This window comes from Trachypithecus francoisi, unplaced genomic scaffold, assembly GCF_009764315.1.
Source record: "Trachypithecus francoisi isolate TF-2019V2 unplaced genomic scaffold, Tfra_2.0 Lachesis_group0, whole genome shotgun sequence".
NCBI lineage: Eukaryota > Metazoa > Chordata > Mammalia > Primates > Cercopithecidae > Trachypithecus > Trachypithecus francoisi.
Window position 1 is genome coordinate 159,667,396 of NW_022681453.1, and position 18,704 is coordinate 159,686,099.

At 41.4% G+C, this 18,704-nt stretch overlaps 2 protein-coding genes across 41 annotated transcripts in view; one reads left to right on the plus strand and one right to left on the minus strand.

Annotated features, from left to right (window-relative positions):
* The window catches only part of CEP63 (centrosomal protein 63), an 86,934-nt gene extending 78,423 nt beyond the window's left edge, over positions 1-8,511 (minus strand). For 5 of the 33 annotated variants that reach the window (XR_004437329.1, XM_033212601.1, XM_033212618.1 and 2 more), the window contains exon 1: positions 7,694-8,077. Coding sequence is in view for 6 of the 33 variants with exons in the window: in XM_033212586.1 (XP_033068477.1) it covers positions 6,185-6,256; positions 7,750-7,784 (107 nt within the window). In the remaining 27 variants the exon portion in view is untranslated. Of the gene's footprint in view, positions 1-4,458; positions 4,497-6,184; positions 6,257-7,693 lie in introns of all 33 variants that reach the window. The other 28 variants (XM_033212590.1, XM_033212599.1, XM_033212610.1 and 25 more) reach the window with 18 other exon arrangements.
* On the plus strand, positions 8,121-16,731 carry ANAPC13 (anaphase promoting complex subunit 13). 8 transcript variants are annotated; one of them, XM_033212624.1, is made up of 4 exons: positions 8,424-8,575; positions 8,775-8,950; positions 11,572-11,697; positions 15,733-16,731. In XM_033212624.1, exons 3-4 carry the CDS (start codon positions 11,599-11,601, stop codon positions 15,856-15,858), a joined length of 225 nt encoding a protein of 74 aa, XP_033068515.1. In that variant the 5' UTR covers positions 8,424-8,575; positions 8,775-8,950; positions 11,572-11,598; the 3' UTR covers positions 15,859-16,731. The 8 variants fall into 8 exon arrangements, with proteins under 8 accessions (XP_033068512.1, XP_033068513.1, XP_033068519.1 ...); XM_033212625.1 differs by having other exon boundaries at positions 8,775-8,924; XM_033212621.1 differs by lacking the exons at positions 11,572-11,697; positions 15,733-16,731 and adding an exon at positions 8,121-8,279 and having other exon boundaries at positions 8,410-8,575; positions 8,775-8,924.
* The last annotated feature ends 1,973 nt before the right edge of the window (positions 16,732-18,704 follow it).

The window sequence follows — 18,704 nt, forward strand, 5'->3', positions numbered from 1 at the left end:
GGATTTTTTTTCTAGTTGGTTTATCCTACATATTACACCAAAATTGCAAAAATAAAAACCTAAAGAAAAAGGTTCCCATGTTTTACTCCACTTTCAAATCACAATACAGTCAAATTACAATGCAACCAAGATTCCATGTTTTGGTCCACTCTAGGAGAACTGAGAGGCAGTACATGGTCCACACCGCACCAGATGGAGACCCAGGATACAGTCCTACTCTGCAACTAACTAGTTTTATATTCTTGGACTTGTTTTAACATCTGTAAAATGAGGGGCACGAACAATATTTTCTAAGGTTTCTTCCAGCTTTTTCATGGGTTCTAATAGCCAATTAAGTGTCCACTGTAAGTAGCAAGCTCCTGACAACCATACATGGACACTTATTAACATGTAGGAAAGTGTTATTCTTATTGACAGTGCTATTACAGTTATTCAAAATTATCATTAGTAAAATTATACTTATTTAGGTCATGTTATTCTCAAACAATATATTTAGTAATATACACAAATATATTTTCTATATGACTATTATTTAATAATATACTTATAACAGAAGTTACTGAATGTTCAATAGCTGTCTTGTACACATTGTCTAAATCAATCTTCACAACACTCATAAAAGAGAGATACTAGCCAGGCGCGGTGGCTCAAGCCTGTAATCCCAACACTTTGGGAGGCCGAGATGGGTGGATCATGAGGTCAGGAGATCGAGACCATCCTGGCTAACACAGTGAAACCCCGTCTCTACTAAAAAATACAAAAAACTAGCCGGGTGAGGTGGCAGGTGCTTGTAGTCTCAGCTACTCCGGAGGCTGAGGCAGGAGGATGGCGTAAAAACCCGAGAGGCGGAGCTTGCAATGGGCCAAGATCCGGCCACTGCACTCCAGCCTGGGTGACAGAGCGAGACTCCGTCTCAAAAAAAAAAAAAAAAAAAAAAGACAGATACTATTACTTTGAGAAAACTGAGGCTTAGAGAGTTAAATAACTTGACTATGATAAACTACAAATTATAGTCCTGGATTCAACCTAGAGAGTGTGACTATCGAGTCACAATCAATGTGCAACCTTTATGTATTTTACAGTATTCTATATCTTAAAATATATCAGTGTATCTTTTGGCTTAATAGTGTCTTTGCAATAAAAAAAGAAATTAAACTGAAGTATGACATCACTACCATAGCCACTAGGTGGCAGCAGCACAAAAATGAAATAGTCACATAACAAATATTGCCATTTTAGAAATCAAAATGGTCTCAGAGAGATTCCTGTTAAAAAAAAAAAAAAAAAAGGGAGAGAAGTGGACCAGTAATATCCTCTGTGAGAAATAAAGTAAACTTATTAATGTGCAATGTGTTTCTGTAATTCCTTCATCATCTGCCTTAGTGCTAAACACCATCAATCCTCAGGATCAGGCAAATAGTAAGGGCTGATTTTATCTGGATGTTTGTCATCTGAGCTGCTCATAATTATATCATGGATTCTTTTCCTAACCAACCTGACCCTCATTCAACTCTATGCACTATGTCACTGTGATTCCTTCTTTGCATGTGCCATATAATTACATAAAATTAGATATTCTTTGTAAAATTTTAAATACAAATTAAAACAATGTTTGATAATCTGCTACTCCTTGCCACTAACAAGCAAAGCTAATGTGATTAAATGGAAAATGTATACCTCTACCACTGATACAATCTTATTCATTTCTGCAGTTAGAACAAAACATCAACAAACAAAACTTATTAATTATAACTCTCCTTTGGAATGAAGGCTGTTTTAAATCAATGAAACCTGGAATTGGATAGTGAAAGGAAATATAAGCTTTTACATCAAGTTTGGGGAGCAAAGAAAACACACTTTAAATTTAAGGGAAAAAGAATACAAATAGAATGTCTTATAGGTAAATCTCTGAAATTCATTAACATCGACTTTATGAGCTAGAAAGCACTTCGGGCCTCTAATTTAACCTTATTATGTTACAGATCAGGAAAAATATTAGAGTATATGCCCAAGACCAAATTATTCACAAAATGGGACACAGGAAGAAAATAAAAACTCCAGACAGAATTATGAATAAATGTGTACATACTAAGAGAAGGGATATGCCTGACCTTCAAGTCTAAAGGAGAATAACAGTGCTCTCTGTCCCTTTACCTGCCTTGGTGTCATTTTAATTACAAAGCTCTATGGTTGTGTCAAATATACCATGGCCGATAAACTATGGCTGTTCCCAATGAACAATCAGTATTACTAAGCATTTTCCAGAAAGGGTCCTAATTAAACTGATACCAGTAAAAAGGTATTAGAGGAACTTTTCTTTTCTTTTTTTTTTTTTGAGACGGAGTCTTGCTCTGTCACCCAGGCTGGAGTGCAGTGGCCGGATCTCAGCTCACTGCAATCTCTGCCTCCCGGGTTTACGCCATTCTCCTGCCTCAGCCTCCCGAGTAGCTGGGACTACAGGCGCCGCCACCTCGCCCGGCTAGTTTTTGTATTTTTTAGTAGAGACGGGGTTTCACCGTGTTCACCAGGATGGTCTCGAACTCCTGACCTCGTGATCCGCCCGTCTCGGCCTCCCAAAGTGCTGGGATTACAGGCTTGAGCCACCGCGCCCGGCCTAGAGGAACTTTTCAAAATACTAACATTTTTAAAACATTGTCCAAACTATAGTTCAAAATCCAGGAAGAACAATGAGAAAGTCTGAGAAATAGGAGTACATAAAAACAAACTTTTATATGAAAAAACGCTATTAGCAAAGCTAACAGACAAATGACAACAGTACCTGAAAGTTTTACCACAAAGGGTTAATTACCCAACTATATAAGGAGCTTATAAAAGATTAGGGAAAAAAATCTACAGAAACATGGGCAAGAAGTATAAAGAAGCAATGCACAGAAAAATACAAATGACAGTAAAAACATGAAAAGGTAATCAACCTTGCTCATAAGAGAAATATAAATTAAAACTACACTAAGTTACCCTTTCTTCTATACCAGATTAACCAAAAATTAAATGTTTGATAATATACTCTGATGACAAGACTGTGGGACAACAGGCACTCATATACATTACAGGTAGGAATGCAAAATGAATACAACTGCTATAGAGGAGACTTTGGTAATAACAACTGATGTAGGCATTTACCCTTTTATCCAACAACGTTACCTTTAAGAATCTATCCCATGGGCTCACTGGCAAAAATGCAAAACAACATATCCACAGGGATATTCACTGCAGGACTATTTGTAATAGCAGAAAATAACACAAGTGTCTATCAAGAGGGGACAAATTAAATATTCATCCACCAATGGAGTACTATGAAACTGTAAAAAGGAATAACAATCTCTACATACTCCCGTGGAGGGGATCTACAGGACATATATTACTAGGTGAAAAACCCAAGATGGAAAACAGTATACATAATAGCACATTTTACCTAAGAAAGAAAGGTGTGTTTGTCCATGTATATTTGCTTTTAGGTATGTGTTTTTTTAATGGAAGGATAGACCCAGAACTAGTAAAAACAGTATCTGTAAGGAAGGAAAATAAGCAGAGTGGAAGAAACAGAGATGAAAGCTAAATTGTTTTATGAGTTCTTGTTTTATGGGTACTTGTTTTATGGGAATCATGCTAGGTTTTGCATACAATAAAACAAATCAAAATGGGGAAAAAATCAGTACTGAAAAATTGGAAACAAAATAAAATAAATCAACTACTAACTAGATATCAATTTGAGAGGCTAACTATACAATAAATTACTTCATATGCCGTTTAAATACAATAATTTTACTATACACTTCCCTAGAGACATATAAAATAAGGATAAAAGAGAATTGCAAAGAAATCCTAAGCACTGTTCAGGAATCATATTGATAACAAAATAGGCTGTTAACTTGAAACCATTATATATAACATAGGATGAGGAAAAAAACTAATTCTATTAATGGCACTAGGTACCAAGATTCAGCAAAAAAGATACAAACATAAATCAAACGTGAAAAAACTGAAAAATTAAGTTTAAATTTAGGAAATTTAAATGTTAAATGTTGGAAACAATGTGAACTCTGCATATTTGTGGTTTTTTTAATGTATATTTCCTAACTCTGGCCACTATAAATCCTAAAACCAATAATTAACATAGTAGCAAGAACACTTCTCCTACCTAGATAGACTGTGGTCTCCAAATACTATCTCAGACTCAAAAGAACCAGGGTTCTTTGGAGACCAGAAATCTATCAATGAGCCAGGAAAATTATTTATCAGAAAGCAAGGAAATTAACAAAGCTATTGGTCATATCAAATGGAACAGGAGCCAACTTTAAGGAGCTCCCACTGGCCAAAGATGAAACAATTTGAGCATTAAAAACACAATTGCCATATGTTGAAACAGTTTAAATATATTATAAAGTCTATAAGTTCATGATGATAGGTTTACAAAAAGGCAAAAACCCTCATGTTTACCTTTGGAGGTTGCTAGGCCACCAACTCATTACTGTGGTCTGAAAATAGAGGGAAAGAATTAAGCATTTTTCTTGCCTTTCCTGTGCAAATTGTATTTCAGGGTAAACAGCTGGTAAGGGAAAGTTCTTCATAAAAGACTCTCAGCTAACAAATATTGAAGAAACAACAGAATTAGATAATCACCACGTTGCATCCCTAATGCAGTAACGGATACAGGCAATATAACCCCACAAAAGAACTTCACCATTAAGTGAAAAAATCTTGGGGAATTTCACTATGGGTGGATGGAGCTAACTACACCTAAACTCAAAATAATGTTTAATGTTAACATCATAAAAATAAAAAAAAAACAGCAACTCAGACACTGCTTCCCTGATAATTAATGAAATAGGAAGTATAATGCATTACCTATGAAATTTTCTGCCCAACCCCCCAACTACCCCACCAAAAAACAAAACAAAAACAAATATAAGGGTGAAATCTGATCAGGCTTCTAAAGCAGTGCTGTTCAATAGAACTTTCTGCAATTATGAAAATATAACTGCACTGTTCAAAAAGTAGCCACTAGGCAATCTGTAGTTACTGAGCACTTTAAACGTGGCTAATGTAAGTTAGGAACTGAATTTTTTTTTTTTTTTTTGAGACAGAACCTCGCTCCATTGCCCAGGTTGGAGTGCAGTAGTGTGATCTCAGCTCACTGCAACCTCCGCCTCCCGGGTTCAAGCCATTCTCCTGCCTCAGTTTCCTGAGTAGCTGAGATTACAGACGCTTGCCACCACGCCCGGCTAATTTTTGTATTTTTAGTAGAGACGGGGTTTCGCCATGTTGGTCAGGCTTGTCTCGAAACTCCTGACCTCGTTATCTGCCTGCCTCGGCTTCCCAAAGTGCTGGGATTACAGTCATGAGCCACCGCGCCCAGCCTAGGAACTGAATTTTTAATTTTATTTCACTTTAATTACCCACAGCTGGCTGGTGGCTACAATACTGGACAGTGCAATTCTACATCTAACTACTCGTTTACAGCAGTGGTCCCCAGCCTTTTTGGCACTAGGGACTTGTTTCACGGAAGACAATTTTTCAACACGGACAGGGTGGAAATAAAAAATTTTGTAAATATCTTTTTGTTAACATTCATATGAAATGTTTTGGGGGAGGAATGGCCAAACCACTTTTTATTTATTTATTTATTTTTTTTTTTTGAGACCAAGTCTCACATTGTAGCCCGGTCTGGAGAGCAATGGTGTGATCTCAGCTCACTGCAACCTCCACCTCCCGGATTCACGTGATTCTCCTGCCTCAGCCTTCCGGGTGGGTAGCTGGGATTACAGGTGCACACCACCACACCCGGCTAATTTTTTTGCATTTTTAGTAGAGACGGTGTTTCACTATGTTGGCCAGACTGGTCTCGAATTCCTGACCTCGTGATCCGCCTGCCTCGGCCTCCCAAAGTGCTGGGATTACAGGCGTGAGCCACCGCGCCCGGCCAACCACTTCTTCAGTAGTATGAATAATACCCATGGCGAGGGTTAGGGGCATGGTTTCATGATGAAAGTGTTCCACCTCAGATCATGAGTCATTAGTCAGATTCTCATAAGCATGCAACCTAGATCCCTTGCATGCGCAGTTCACATTAGGGTTCATGCTCCTAGGAGAATCTAACCTCACTGCTGATCTGACAGGAGGCAGAGCTCAGGTGGTAGGTAATGCTCACTCGCCTGTCACTCACCTCCTGCTCTGTAACCTGGTTCTTAACAGGCCACGGACTGGTTCTGCTCTGCAGCCCCGGGTTAGGGGGTCCCTGGTTTAGAGGATATAAAGGCAACAGAGATACGTGTTAAAAGGATACTGTGCAATGCAATCTGCTAAATTTAGAACTGTAAGGAACAATAGGGGCTAATCCCATAGCTATAGCTATGAGGGAACTGCTACAGATTAAAAGATGTCAAATGTGCATCACCCAAACACAACAGGCAGATCCCTGTGGGATTTTGGTTCAAACAAGCTAACTGCAAAAAAGACATTTAAGAGAGAGTTGAAGAAATCGTAATCTGACTGGACATTGACATCAGAGAATTTTTATTAATTTGTGTATGTGTAATGACAGTAGTGTGGCTTTGCAAAACTGAAAAACCTAGCTCTTGACGGGGGCGGGCAGGGGACTAAAATAACATCAAGATCGGCAATTCAGTGTTGGCTTTAGCTGAATTCCAAGTCAAGTTGACATTTTTTGAAAGCAGGAAGCAATGACAGAGTGGACTACTGATGCTGTCACCATCTACCAGCACAATGTAAATTAGAACAGAAAGGACTAAGCAAAGGTCTTCCACCTTTTAACGAGAGAAAATGGCATCAGTAAAATCAACATACAATTTTTACAACTTTTAGAGTTGCATCGACATACATTTTAAAAGACAGAGTGTCTGTTTATAAATCTCTACCCCATTTTAGTTTCAGAGCCTTTTTTACTACCCTGATCACTGATCATGCCACAGTCAAAAAGCAAACTCAAAAATTAATCTAAAAATGGCACCGCATTCCAAATAAGAAAATATATATACTTTGTTTTTCTATTAAGCTACAGCTAACAGAAATCTAATCAACGATCCTTATGATTTTCTCTTAACTAAAAAATAAATGCAAGCACGTAAGGAACTGTATAAATACAGAGCATCTACCCTACAATACTGCTTTATAAAAGAAAAAATTCTTTTAATAAGTTTAACCGGACATAAGGCTCAGGGAAAACTACTTTGTGCATATTAGTGTACGGTGCTCAAACTGTAAAAGATGACTAGTCTCTGACATCATACACATCTTTACTCTCCTGATGTCGTAAAGGACATAAGAAAAACCACATTATAAGCCTAAATGTACTGTCTTCAAGTATCTCCGTGATTAAAGTGTTCCTAAGAAACCGTCCTTTATTTCTTTCTATCCCTGATTTGTGTGTATGGAGCAGTTAGTTCAGGGTTCTCCAATTTCAGTCCACGATTTCTGCCATATTTCCGTACCTGCTGTACTAAACATAACCTTTTACACCAACTCACTATTTTAAAAGCTGCCAACCTTAACATGCCACCCTAAATGAGCGGGTCTCCTTGTGCCGTGAATGAAGTAGTCCTAACAGCACTAGCTAGACAGCAGCTCTGGCAGGGAGGCCACACTGGGGTCCCTCCGCTGAAAAGGAAAGGGTCCGCCGGGAAAGGTGAGTACTGGACGCAGCTCGCCCGCCCACCTGGCCACTCTCCGAAGCGCCCCCAGCCACCCGGCCTCCGAAGAAACGCTGACCACCTGGCGGGGCCGAACCGCGCGCCGGGCCGCGCCATGCCGGACTAGGCCGGTGTGCAGGGCAAAGCGGGCCAGGCCGAGGGACGGGGCTGCGGGGCGGACCCGAGCCGGCGGGGACGCGCCTGGTGGTTCGCAGACTGTTGCGCGAACCGGCCGCAAGCCACGAGGCCGCGAAGCCAGAGTCACCAAGGCAGCCCAGGCCGTCTCCAGACCAGGACGCGCTCGCCCCTTGCCCTTCCGACTTGCGCACAGGCCGTTACAGGGCTGCCGCAAGCGCACCCCTCAGCCTTCCGGCCGTTACCTCGGGCGGGCACTGCGCACGCGCGCCACCACTAAGCTTACGTCCAGCCTCAGTCGTCGGCGCGTTCGTTCCGCCCACTGCCCCCACACTTTTAATAATTGAATCAATGTCTTCTCCAGACTTCCCCTGCACGCGAGCAAATGGACTCACCCACATCCGGGAATCCAAGAAAGAGCGTGCAGACACGTGATGCGGGGCGTGGCAAGAGGAAGCGTCTGCCGCAGTGGGCCGGGTACCGGTAAGGGTTTGCAGCGCCCCCAGCCTAGGTTTTGGAGGCGCGGGAATGCGTTCGTGGCTCAGTGTCGGACTTCCCCCTATTTCCATCGGCCGAGGCTGTCACTTTACGCTCATAACCGTTTTCTTTACTGCACGCTGTGTCGGGAGGAAAGGGACTTGCGTGGCACCCCAGACCTCCCCGTCTCCGCTTCCACTTTTGATACATCCTGCTTCAGGCCGGAAGCCGCGGCTGAGGGGCGGCTTCTCGTACGGTGTGGTGGCCTGCGAGGCTCATTTCTAGCAAGGAACAAGGTTTTTTTTTTGTTTTTTGTTTTTTTTTTGTTTTCCCCGCTGGAATAAAAAGGAAGAAACAAACAGCATTGCAGGCATCGGGACTGTCACGTGTGTAAGAAAAGGTTGTTCAGGAAACAGTGGTCGTATTATGTGACAGTACTTGGGACGGTGGCTGTGCCCTGGGCCTTGATTATCTTGTTGCTTTCCATCCTTCCAGCCCCTTAAGAGTGAAGGCACCTTTACGCCTAACCCCGGAAATGGGATGTTGACCTCCAAGAGCTGACGCCTGCGTTGATCTTGAAAGGAAGAGTGGCATTAGTGATGTGGAAAAGGGGTTTTAACTGTCAAGGCTGGAAAATGTGACAAGGTTGGAGGTGTTTGGAGAAGGGACAGGTGAAAAAGATTGAGGCCAGATTGTGGAAAGATCTACTAAGGAATCCTGGGTACAAAATGTACACTTAACAGTTGGAGACAATAATACCTGAGCAATTGATCACAAAGCTGACCTAGCTTGTTTAGTAGATTAAGTTAGGACAAGAAGCAAGAGTTCAAGGATAGAAGGCCTACTGAAGCTCGAGTGATTTGAGAAAACCTTACTAAAAGGTGGAAAATCTATGTGGGCCTGGGAAAGTCAGGTTTGGATCAGCTGAGGAAAGGGAAAAGGGTATCCCAGGAGACACAGCAGCAAGGACAAAGGAGTAGCAGCAGGAAAGTGGGGAGCTCTTATAAGACAGGGACTTCAAAAGTACAACCAAAACTTCGTCTTGCTTTGAGTTATCCACTGGGTAGTAGCGGGTTAATTATTGAGTACTGGATTAATTAAGCCCTCACCTGGCTCACCGGTGACAGAAGTAGCAGGGCGCGTTTTGCTTAAGTTTTGCCCAGATCTTTTAAACCCTTTCCTACACACCAATCTGTGTATAATTTTTGCCAAGGTGTTGGGGATATCTTGCAGTTATCCTATGGGGGACATCTGTGACCTTTTTTTTTTTTTTTGAGACCAAATCTTGCTTGCTCTGTCGCCCAGGCTGGAGTGCAGTGGCGCTACCTGGGCTCACTGCAAGCTCTGCCTCCCAGGTTCACGCCCTTCTCCTGCCTCAGCCTCCCGAATAGCTGGGACTACAGGTGCCTGCCACCACGCCTGGCTAATTTTTTGTGTTTTTAGTAGAGACGAGGTTTCACCGTGTTAACCAGGATGGTCTTGATCTCCTGACCTCGTGATCCGCCCACCTCAGCCTCCCAAAGTGCTGGGATTACAGGTGTGAGCCACTGAGCCTGGCCATGTGAGCCATTTTTACAAAAACTTCCACCTGCCTTGGCCCAAACCTCAGCATTCTTAGGCACAGGAGCTCATGAACATACTGAGATAACACTAAACTGGACTATGGGAAGGGACCAACTACAGACCTGATACAAATCCTCAAGGCAAGACGATGTCTGAAGTTGAGCTTGTAAAGGAAAAGGCTTCCTTCCTTAAAATGGCACCCAGGCTGAGCTCTGAAAAAAGCACCTCAAGATGGTTGGTTCCACCCCGCCCCCGCCAAAATTGCTTATTGTGTGAGTCTCCATAGTCTCGGAAACTGAGAATAATTGAGAGTACCTTTGATGCCAGTGGCTTCTGGGCTTTTTGGATTGTCACTTTGTAGCAGGGAGCACCCATAGGATGACGCCTATGATGAATCAGGGCCCAACCTTGGAAACAGGGAATCCAAAAGTATCCTCCAAGCTAGCCAGCCTTTTGGATTAGAAAGCATACCACAGATAGGATGAAATTAAGCAAAGTTGTCTGCTTCTGAATTAAATAATTCATTAACTAAAGACCTATTTATTCTTTGTCATCTATAAGTAATTATTAAGACCGAACTTTCTTTTTAAGTTTAAGATAATGTATTATTGCTTTACAATAAATGATAGCTCTTTTCAATCTGTTCAAGTATGTTTGAATCTGTCTTGTAGAACAAGATGTATGTGATTCAAATATAGATAAGTAAATATCATTTAATATATATTGAGCATAATTTTAGAGGGGAAAACATATTCACATACTACAAATTAGAATCCAGTGGAAAATTTTAAGTCTGGATATTGCATAACAGTTTGCTAAGCATAAAACAAAACATAAATTAAGATAATTGAAAGGAAATATATTGGTATCTGTGAACTGTGGTACAAAGCAGAGTTTCAGTAGTAATACATTTAAATTTAAAATACAAGTAAATGATCCCAGATCCTACACTAAGTGTGGCCCATGACTTACCATTTTAAGAAAATTGCTGGTAGGGTGTGAATTGGTCATTTGTTGGGGTTTTTATAGCAGCTTCAGAGAAAAATGGGGAATCAACCATGGTCAAGGAGCTAAATAAGTATCCTGGCCATTTGGGCCAGAAATTAAAGGGAGTGCAGCATTAAGAATTAGAGGAAGGAACCTCCAAGGAAGGAGCTATCCCAAAGGGAAGCAGAAACTGGAGAAAACAGCAGTATGAGGTTCTACCACTAGTGTTCACCTAGAAGTGCTTTGTTCAGATCGCAGCCTGGGTACTATTTTAGGGAAGGAAGCCGTTTCCTTTACAGTATGTTCATGTGACTCCTGTGCCTAAGAATGCTGAGGTTTGAGCCAGGGGCTAGAAAGGAAACTTAGCAGGCCATTATGAATCAGGGACTCATCAAAGACATCACAAACAGGAAAAGGTGAATGTTCAAGTTAGAAGAGAAGAGCTACATTGAGATGCAACATATTAATATTTGAGGGCCTCATTTAAGAACGTGTTTCTCTCCTGTCACACTCTATGACACTGGTCTGTCAACTGGCTATGCCTGTCTAGTATACACTATAAAATATGTATCAGCTGGGGTTGTAGAGAGGAACTATGATCAAAGTAGTCACCCAGCCTGTATGAGAAAATGAACCTTTTGCCAAAAGGTAGCCCCAGACTAAAAAGCCTGGAGAATCGTTATAGTGGATTATACCATCACTTCAGTTATTGTGTTTAAGAAATAACCTCTTTGGCTTACAGATTTGATAAGATCAAAGCTGCAGGAAAATGGACAGTGAGGTTCAGAGAGATGGAAGGATCTTGGATTTGATTGATGATGCTTGGCGAGAAGACAAGCTGCCTTATGAAGATGTCGCAATACCACTGGTAGGTTATGATTTGAGCTGAGAATGGGTTAAAGGTATTGATCTGGCAGTAACTAGTGGAGGAGGGATATCAATGGAAGATAAACTAGTGTGGCAAAGAAATCAAAGCTGTGGAATTCTCTAACTCTAGAAGCCTCTGGAGAGCATTTATTTGAAGAAAAATGTGGTTCAGGGAGCTAGCATGGTCAGGTCAGTTAGGAGTCATGCCAGGACTGGAGCCCAGATTTTCTGAGCCATTTTCTGTCCCCCACATGAAATCCAGAAAAACCAAATAATGAGAATTTAATGCACAAGATGGGGAGGAACGAGAAGCAGCAGCATATGAGCTCTGTTTCTTACTTCCCTGCCTGTGGCTCATCAGTCTTTCGGCATTTTTAGAAACTCACATTCTTGGAGCATATACCTATCTTGGGTTCTCTGGAAAATATTCAGAATATACCTGGGTATTCTTTTGCGTTTAGACCAGCAGCCTTCTGGATACTCTTTTCTTCCCTATCTTTGGAAAACTCTGCTGCAGGGAGTTTGTTAAACCTCATGTAATAAGTGATCCAAAAGGTTTGCTTATATAAATGTTTATTTACAATCCTATTTATGTCATAGAGGCCTAAAAAAGGGAAAATGGGACTGTTTTTCTTTAAAGCATGCCAACTGCCCCTGAGAAGAGTAGTTAGTATTAAATAAAATATAACTTATAGTTAGAATATCTGCCGCTGCTGTTTGCAAAGAAATAAAATGCTTCATCTGTATTTTCATTTACGATTAAGAGATAGTAATATGTTCAGTGAGTAATATACATATCAAATAACAAGTCATAGCTTAGTTCAAGCTTAGGAAAATAGTCAAAAGAGAGAGCATAATAAGAATTATAGATGTCATTTATTGAATACCAGTTTTATGCCATGGACTGAGGTTGGAAATATACATTATCTCTAATTCTTAAACAACCCTGTGAGGGAGGTGCTCTTAGTCCCATTTTATAGGAAAAGAATAGGATCAGAAAGGGGAACTTGCCCAAAGTCTGATAGCAGATAAGTAGGGCTTCATATAACATATACTTAGGTCTGTGAAGTTCCAGATCCTGTCTTGTGAACTTTTGTTCATTCATTCCACAAGCATTTTTGAAGCCTACTGTGTGCCATAAGACTATGTGAACATAAGATACAGTTCCTGCTCCTTGAGGGGTCTAGAAAGGCAACACTTATTGTGATAATATTCTAGGTGGGGGCATAAACAGCCACATCATATAGGAAGTGACTGATTGCCTGGTGGGCATCAGAAAGGCTTCTGAGAGAATGTCATGTTTAAGCTGGGTCATAAAGAAGGACCAGAAGTTTAGTGGGGATAGACAAGGGTGCTGCTGCAGAGGGGACAGATGTGTAAAGGCCCAGAGGTTTGAAAGGTTTTGGGACATGGTGAGTCATTCAATGTGGATGAAGAATATGTTTGTCATGTAAGTAGACTGAAAAGTTGGGCTTGGATCAGACTGAGAGTGGTATTTGATACCACACTTAGATCTCATCCTTAGGAGATCCAGGAATGAATGATCTTAAAAGCAAGACTGCTATGCTCAGATTTGCCTTTTGGAAAATCGGTTTAGCAGCATTGTTAGAGATGGTGTGACATGGAAAAAGGGGCAAATGAGACGAATTGGCAAGCTATTGTGGTGGTCTCGGCAAGGGAGGAGGGCCTGAACAAAGTCAAGAAAAGAAAGGAGATGTCTACTTCTGGAGAATGTTATAGCTCAGATTGGAGAACATTTGTGTGGCAGGGGATGAAGGAGAGGGAAGTTTCCCTGCTGACTTCTAGGCAAAGTTGGCTTGGCCCTGCTGCTAATCCATACCTTTCGCTTGTCCTGTCATTCTAAGGCAGTGTGTATGCCAGTTAGGATTTGCTGCATAACAAATCACCCCAAAGCTTAGTGACTTAAAAGAGCAACTGTTTATTTCATGATTTCGTAGCTCAGCTGGGAGGGACTTCTAGTCTGTGCTAGCTCAGCTGATCCCTGCCAGGCTTGCTTGTGTCGTGCAGTCAGCCAACAGACTGTCTGGAGGCTGGGTAATCTAGGACTGTCTCACATGTCTGGCAGTTAACAAGCTGTCCGCTGGGTGATGGGGTGACTATGCCATGGTCTCTGGTGTCCAGCGGGCTAGCCCAGACTTCTCAGTCTCAGGGTTCCAAGAGCAACCTGAGAGGAAACCACAGAGCTTCGTGGAGCTTAGGCCAAGAACTAGCCCACTGGCATGACAGCTTCATTCTGTTGGCCAAAATAACTCCCAGGGCCAATCCATATCCAAGATTGGGGAAATCAATTTCACCTTTTGATAAGAGTAGCTGCAAAGAACTAAGGGCATTTTACAGTACACCATAATGGATGGCTGGGTTTATGACACTTTTATTTTTGTTTTCCAGGCATATATGCGATTTGATGTGTTAGCATGTACTGAATGGGACAATAGATACCAAATGAAAGACACATTATTTTAGAAAGCGTACCACAGATAGGATGAAATTAAGCAAAGTTGTCTGCTTCTGAATTAAGTAATTCATTAAGAACCTGTTTATCTATAAGTCATCTATAAGTAATTATTAGGCCTGATTGCTTTACAATAAATGATAGCTCTTTTCAATCGAAATTCAAGTATGTTTGAATCTGTCTTGTAGAACAAGATGTGTGTGATTCAAATATAGATAAGTAAATATCATTTAATATATATTGAGCATAATTTTAGAGGGGAAAACATATTCACATACTACAAATTAGAATCCAGTGGAAAATCTTAAGTCTAGATATTGCATAACAGTTTGCTAAGCATAAAACAAAACGTAAATTAAGATAATCGAAAAGAAATATGTTGGTATCTGTGAACTCTGGTACAAAGCAGAGTTTCAGTAGTAATATATTTAAATTTAAAATACAAGTAAATGATCCCAGATCCTACACTAAGTGTGGCCCATGACTTACCATTTTAAGAAAATTGCTGGTAGGGTGTGAATTGGTTATTTGTTGGGGTTTTTGTTGCCCTGCTCCACCACTAGGGGGAGGTCTCATCTACTAGTTACATTTTCAGTGTTTCCTGCCCTACCTCCATTTTTGTTATAATATAAGACATGTTGGGCCAGGCGCAGCAGCTTGCACCTGTAATCCCAGCACTTTGGGAGGCCAAGGCGGGTGGGTCACCTGAAGTCGAGAGTTCGAGAGCAGCCTGACCAACATGGAGAAACCCCATCTCTACTAAAAAAAAAAATGCAAAATTAACTGGGAGTGGTGGTGCATGCCTGTAATCCCAGCTACTTAGGAGGCTGAGGCAGGAGAATCGCTTGAACTCTGGAGGCAGAAGTTGTGGTGAGCCGAGATCACACCATTGCACTCCAGCCTGGGCAACAAAAGCAAAACTCCATCTCAAAAAAAAAGACATGTTGGGTCCAAGGTAATTTTTTGGATACATTTCTTGTGTCTAAGGAATATGCCAGCAAACTAGTATTCTTTTAAATCACGCTCCCCCAAAAGAAGATTTAGGATTGGCTCATCTCAGTGTTCCTAGCCGCTAATAATAATAGCAAATATTCCTTGAGCACCAGATACCCCACACAGTGCTCAGCACTTGATCTAACCTCACCTAATCCTTACAGTAGTCTTGTGAGGTGATGGCTCTTTTTTCCTCCCATTTGCCAAGGAGGAAACAAAGGCCCCAAGGGTTTGCATACCTTGCCCAAGTAACCCAGCAAATGGGAGAGTTGTGGTCTTGGATCCTAGTTGGCTTCCAAAAGCCTCTGCCCTTAACCCTTCTGCCACAGTGCCTCCTTCACAAGTGTCAGAGTCAAAATGCCCATCATTCCCTATTGAAGAAGGCCCAGGCCATGTTTGAGTGATACTTCTGATCATTTCCTCACCTGTATGATTTTAGCTTTTTTAGAATACACATATCAGTTATGTTGCCTGTTCCTAGGAACTCACAAGCCTTAATGCTAAGTGTTCTTGAGTTCCAAGAAGATGCAGAATATATTACTGTTCTGAATTTCTGTTGTACCTTTTCAGAATGAGCTTCCTGAACCTGAACAAGACAATGGTGGCACCACAGAATCTGTCAAAGAACAAGAAATGAAATGGACAGACTTAGCTTTACAGTACCTCCATGAGAATGTTCCCCCCATTGGAAACTGACACTTGGCTCCTTTCTTGTGGATGGATTTTCTAAGAGCACACAGATAAAGCATGTTTTGTTTCAGTCTCCTAAATCAAATCTTTGAGTAATAATGGTAGCAAAGTGCGATGTGAAAATGTTCACCAGAATGAGAAACAGAGATTTCTCAGTAATGGTGAATATTTGGCTCTTTAAACCTAAAACTCTTCATTGAGTAGCTTGTATTTGAACAAGACTGGTTAAACATTTGCCTTTACCTCTGATTTTGCTTTACTGTCAAAGTTTAACACCTTCCAACTACTTATGTGTGTCCTGTAACACAGGAGATTGAACGTATGAGAGGGAAAGGCAAAGGAAAAAGGAAGCCAGACACTGGGAGAGTTACTAACTTCTCATACTTCCCCACATTGAGAAGCATTCGGAGTGTATTTAGCCTGTAGATGTTGTGATATGCAAATATCCCATTCCCTGGTTACTGGCATTCCTAAGATTCTTCATGGTATTTTCAAACTTTGGATAAATTTACAGATTAGAAAGATATCTGACAGTTACTTCTGTTCTCCCTACAACTTCCTTTTGTACTGCTGGAAAGGATCTTTGGCTAGGTGAACCACTAGTTTTATTCAGTAGTGGCATTTCTTATTTTCTCAAAGCCCTTTCAATTATAACCACCCCACTATGGAATCAGTATTTAGTTACACATTTGTATAAGAACCTGTATTTTGAAAAACACGTTTGTGTATATTTCCTGGAATTATTTGCCTGTAAAACTGTCTTTCATGTGCTCTCCCCAGATTGTAAACGCTGTAGGAAGCAGCGCTGGCTGCCTCTATCTGTATCCCTTGTTGAAACTCTGAAAACACTGAATAACTAAAATCTCTTCTCATCCTTTTTATGCTGGGTCTTTTTGTTTACTTAGCTTTTAGGAGGAAGAGGTACGTGAAAAAACAAATTAGCTTATTTTAGGTTTTCAATCACAAACATGATGTTAACAGCTATCCTATAATCCAAACACATTCAGGCTGATTTCTTCTCTTTGCATCAGTAGTTCTACCTCGAAATCATTGATCTTCAGAATAAAGACCCCAGTCCCTTCAATAAGCAAAGAAAGACAACCTAATAGAAAAGAGAATTACAATATTTCAAAAAAATTATACAAGAGAAAAAGCTTTTCAAAAAATTAAATTGCCTAGAATGCCACAGTTCTTTCACATTCTTGTTAAATGAGGATTTTACAGCTTACTTGTGGTATGTAATCTCTGAGACACTAACATCTGAGAACTTGACAAATGTTCATGTGAATCCTGCCTAGCCTTTCCCTGGAATATTAGTAGACCAGTAAAATATGAAAGCTATTCTTGATTTCTGCTGAACCAGAATATGATATCTGGAATACAGCTGTTGGTTTGTATCTATGACACTCATCTGAGAACTGCTCCCACCCCCAGGAATAGCCTCTGGGCAAGTTCATAAACTCATTGTATCAGGAATTAGGTGACCTAATCTGGGCTAGTCAGATTTTTGGCAACCAGGGCTTCGAAATGTTTATCTAGGACTGGCTTGAGGATGGTGGGCACAAGAAATGCTAAGTTGCTGTTACAGGGTAGCTTTCTTCAATTGTCTCTACCAAAACACCCAAAAAGGGAAGAATCTGGAGAGGGAGGCCGAGAGGCTGTGTGGCCTATTGGTTCCTGCCAGCTTTCCAGTTTAGAGCCTGCATATTGCTTTTCTCTGTGGGAGGCACCATGCCTGGCACTGGGAATACAGCAGTGAATTAAGTATGACCTCTCCCTTCATGGAGCCTTTAGTTGGGGAGACAGGCATTAAACCATTAGCCATATGAATACATAATTTCAATTTGGGGCATATGCTAGGAAGGAAAGATAAAAGATGTGACTTAGGTTGGGTTCCCAGAAACCAAGCCTGAGGCAGAGATTTCTTGTGCAAGTGATTTATTGAGGTGCTTTCAGAAGAACCCTGTGAGGTAAACAGGATAGGGCAGGGAAAGAAGCTGAGCCAAGATGTGGTTTGAACTGACGTGCAGCTTCAGTCTGATCCGATTGGATTTCTGGACCATGATGATGCCAAGAGTTTTCTCACCTTGAGGCAAGGGGTTAGGCCCTTGTACTGAGTATGAATTGGTCAGTCGTTGGCTTAGCCCCTCCCACAATCCCCCAGTGACAGTGTAACCTCCCAGGCATTGCCAGGCGACACACCTCTCCAGAGTATACTACAGCTGTGAGCCTTCGACGGCCAATACACAGTAACTGGGGGAATGGGTACCGACAGTGCTACTGCAGTATAGGAGAATGTGACTGGAGGAGATCTGATTTATATTGAATAATCCAGGGGAGACCTTGTGATTAGCAGCTTTTATAGCACATAATTTGAAATACTAATTTTGTCTCTGAATTTTTTTCCACTCTCCAAGGAAGTAACCAGGTCCTGTGTGCTTCCCGTTGCACAGCAGGAAGCAGACATGCTTAACAGTAACCCTAGCACTTGTTTGGGAAGCAGGGGAGGGTGGGAGAGAAGAGGGTCTGCAGACAGGAGCCTCTAAGGAGTAGTGGAAAGCTGTGTGCCACTCAGTACCACAGAGAGATGGTGAACTTCAGAGTTTCATGGTTTGTTGGGTGCTCCAGAGGAAACCTGCACCTCAACACTGAGTCTTCCAGACGAGGCAAAAACCTCCAAGCTCGGAGCCCCCTCCTACAAGGGTCCCCTCAGACTTGGCAGTGAAGATAATAGCAACGACCCAGATAGACTGAAGAGCAGAGGTCTTTACCCATTTTTCCAGGTCATTCATAAGTGTCCTAAATGCTTGCAAGACCCTAAAAAGGGGAAAGGACACCCTAGTGACCACAGC

Bases quoted from the DNA above. Each gene is read 5' to 3' on its own strand.
- ANAPC13 (XM_033212621.1), top strand. From the start codon at position 8,188: ATGGACTCACCCACATCCGGGAATCCAAGAAAGAGCGTGCAGACACGT. The intron at 8,280-8,409 runs GTACCGGTAAGG...TAACCGTTTTCT, and splicing joins CGTCTGCCGCAGTGGGCCGG to TTACTGCACGCTGTGTCGGG. The intron at 8,576-8,774 runs GTTTTTTTTTTG...CCATCCTTCCAG, and splicing joins CATTTCTAGCAAGGAACAAG to CCCCTTAAGAGTGAAGGCAC.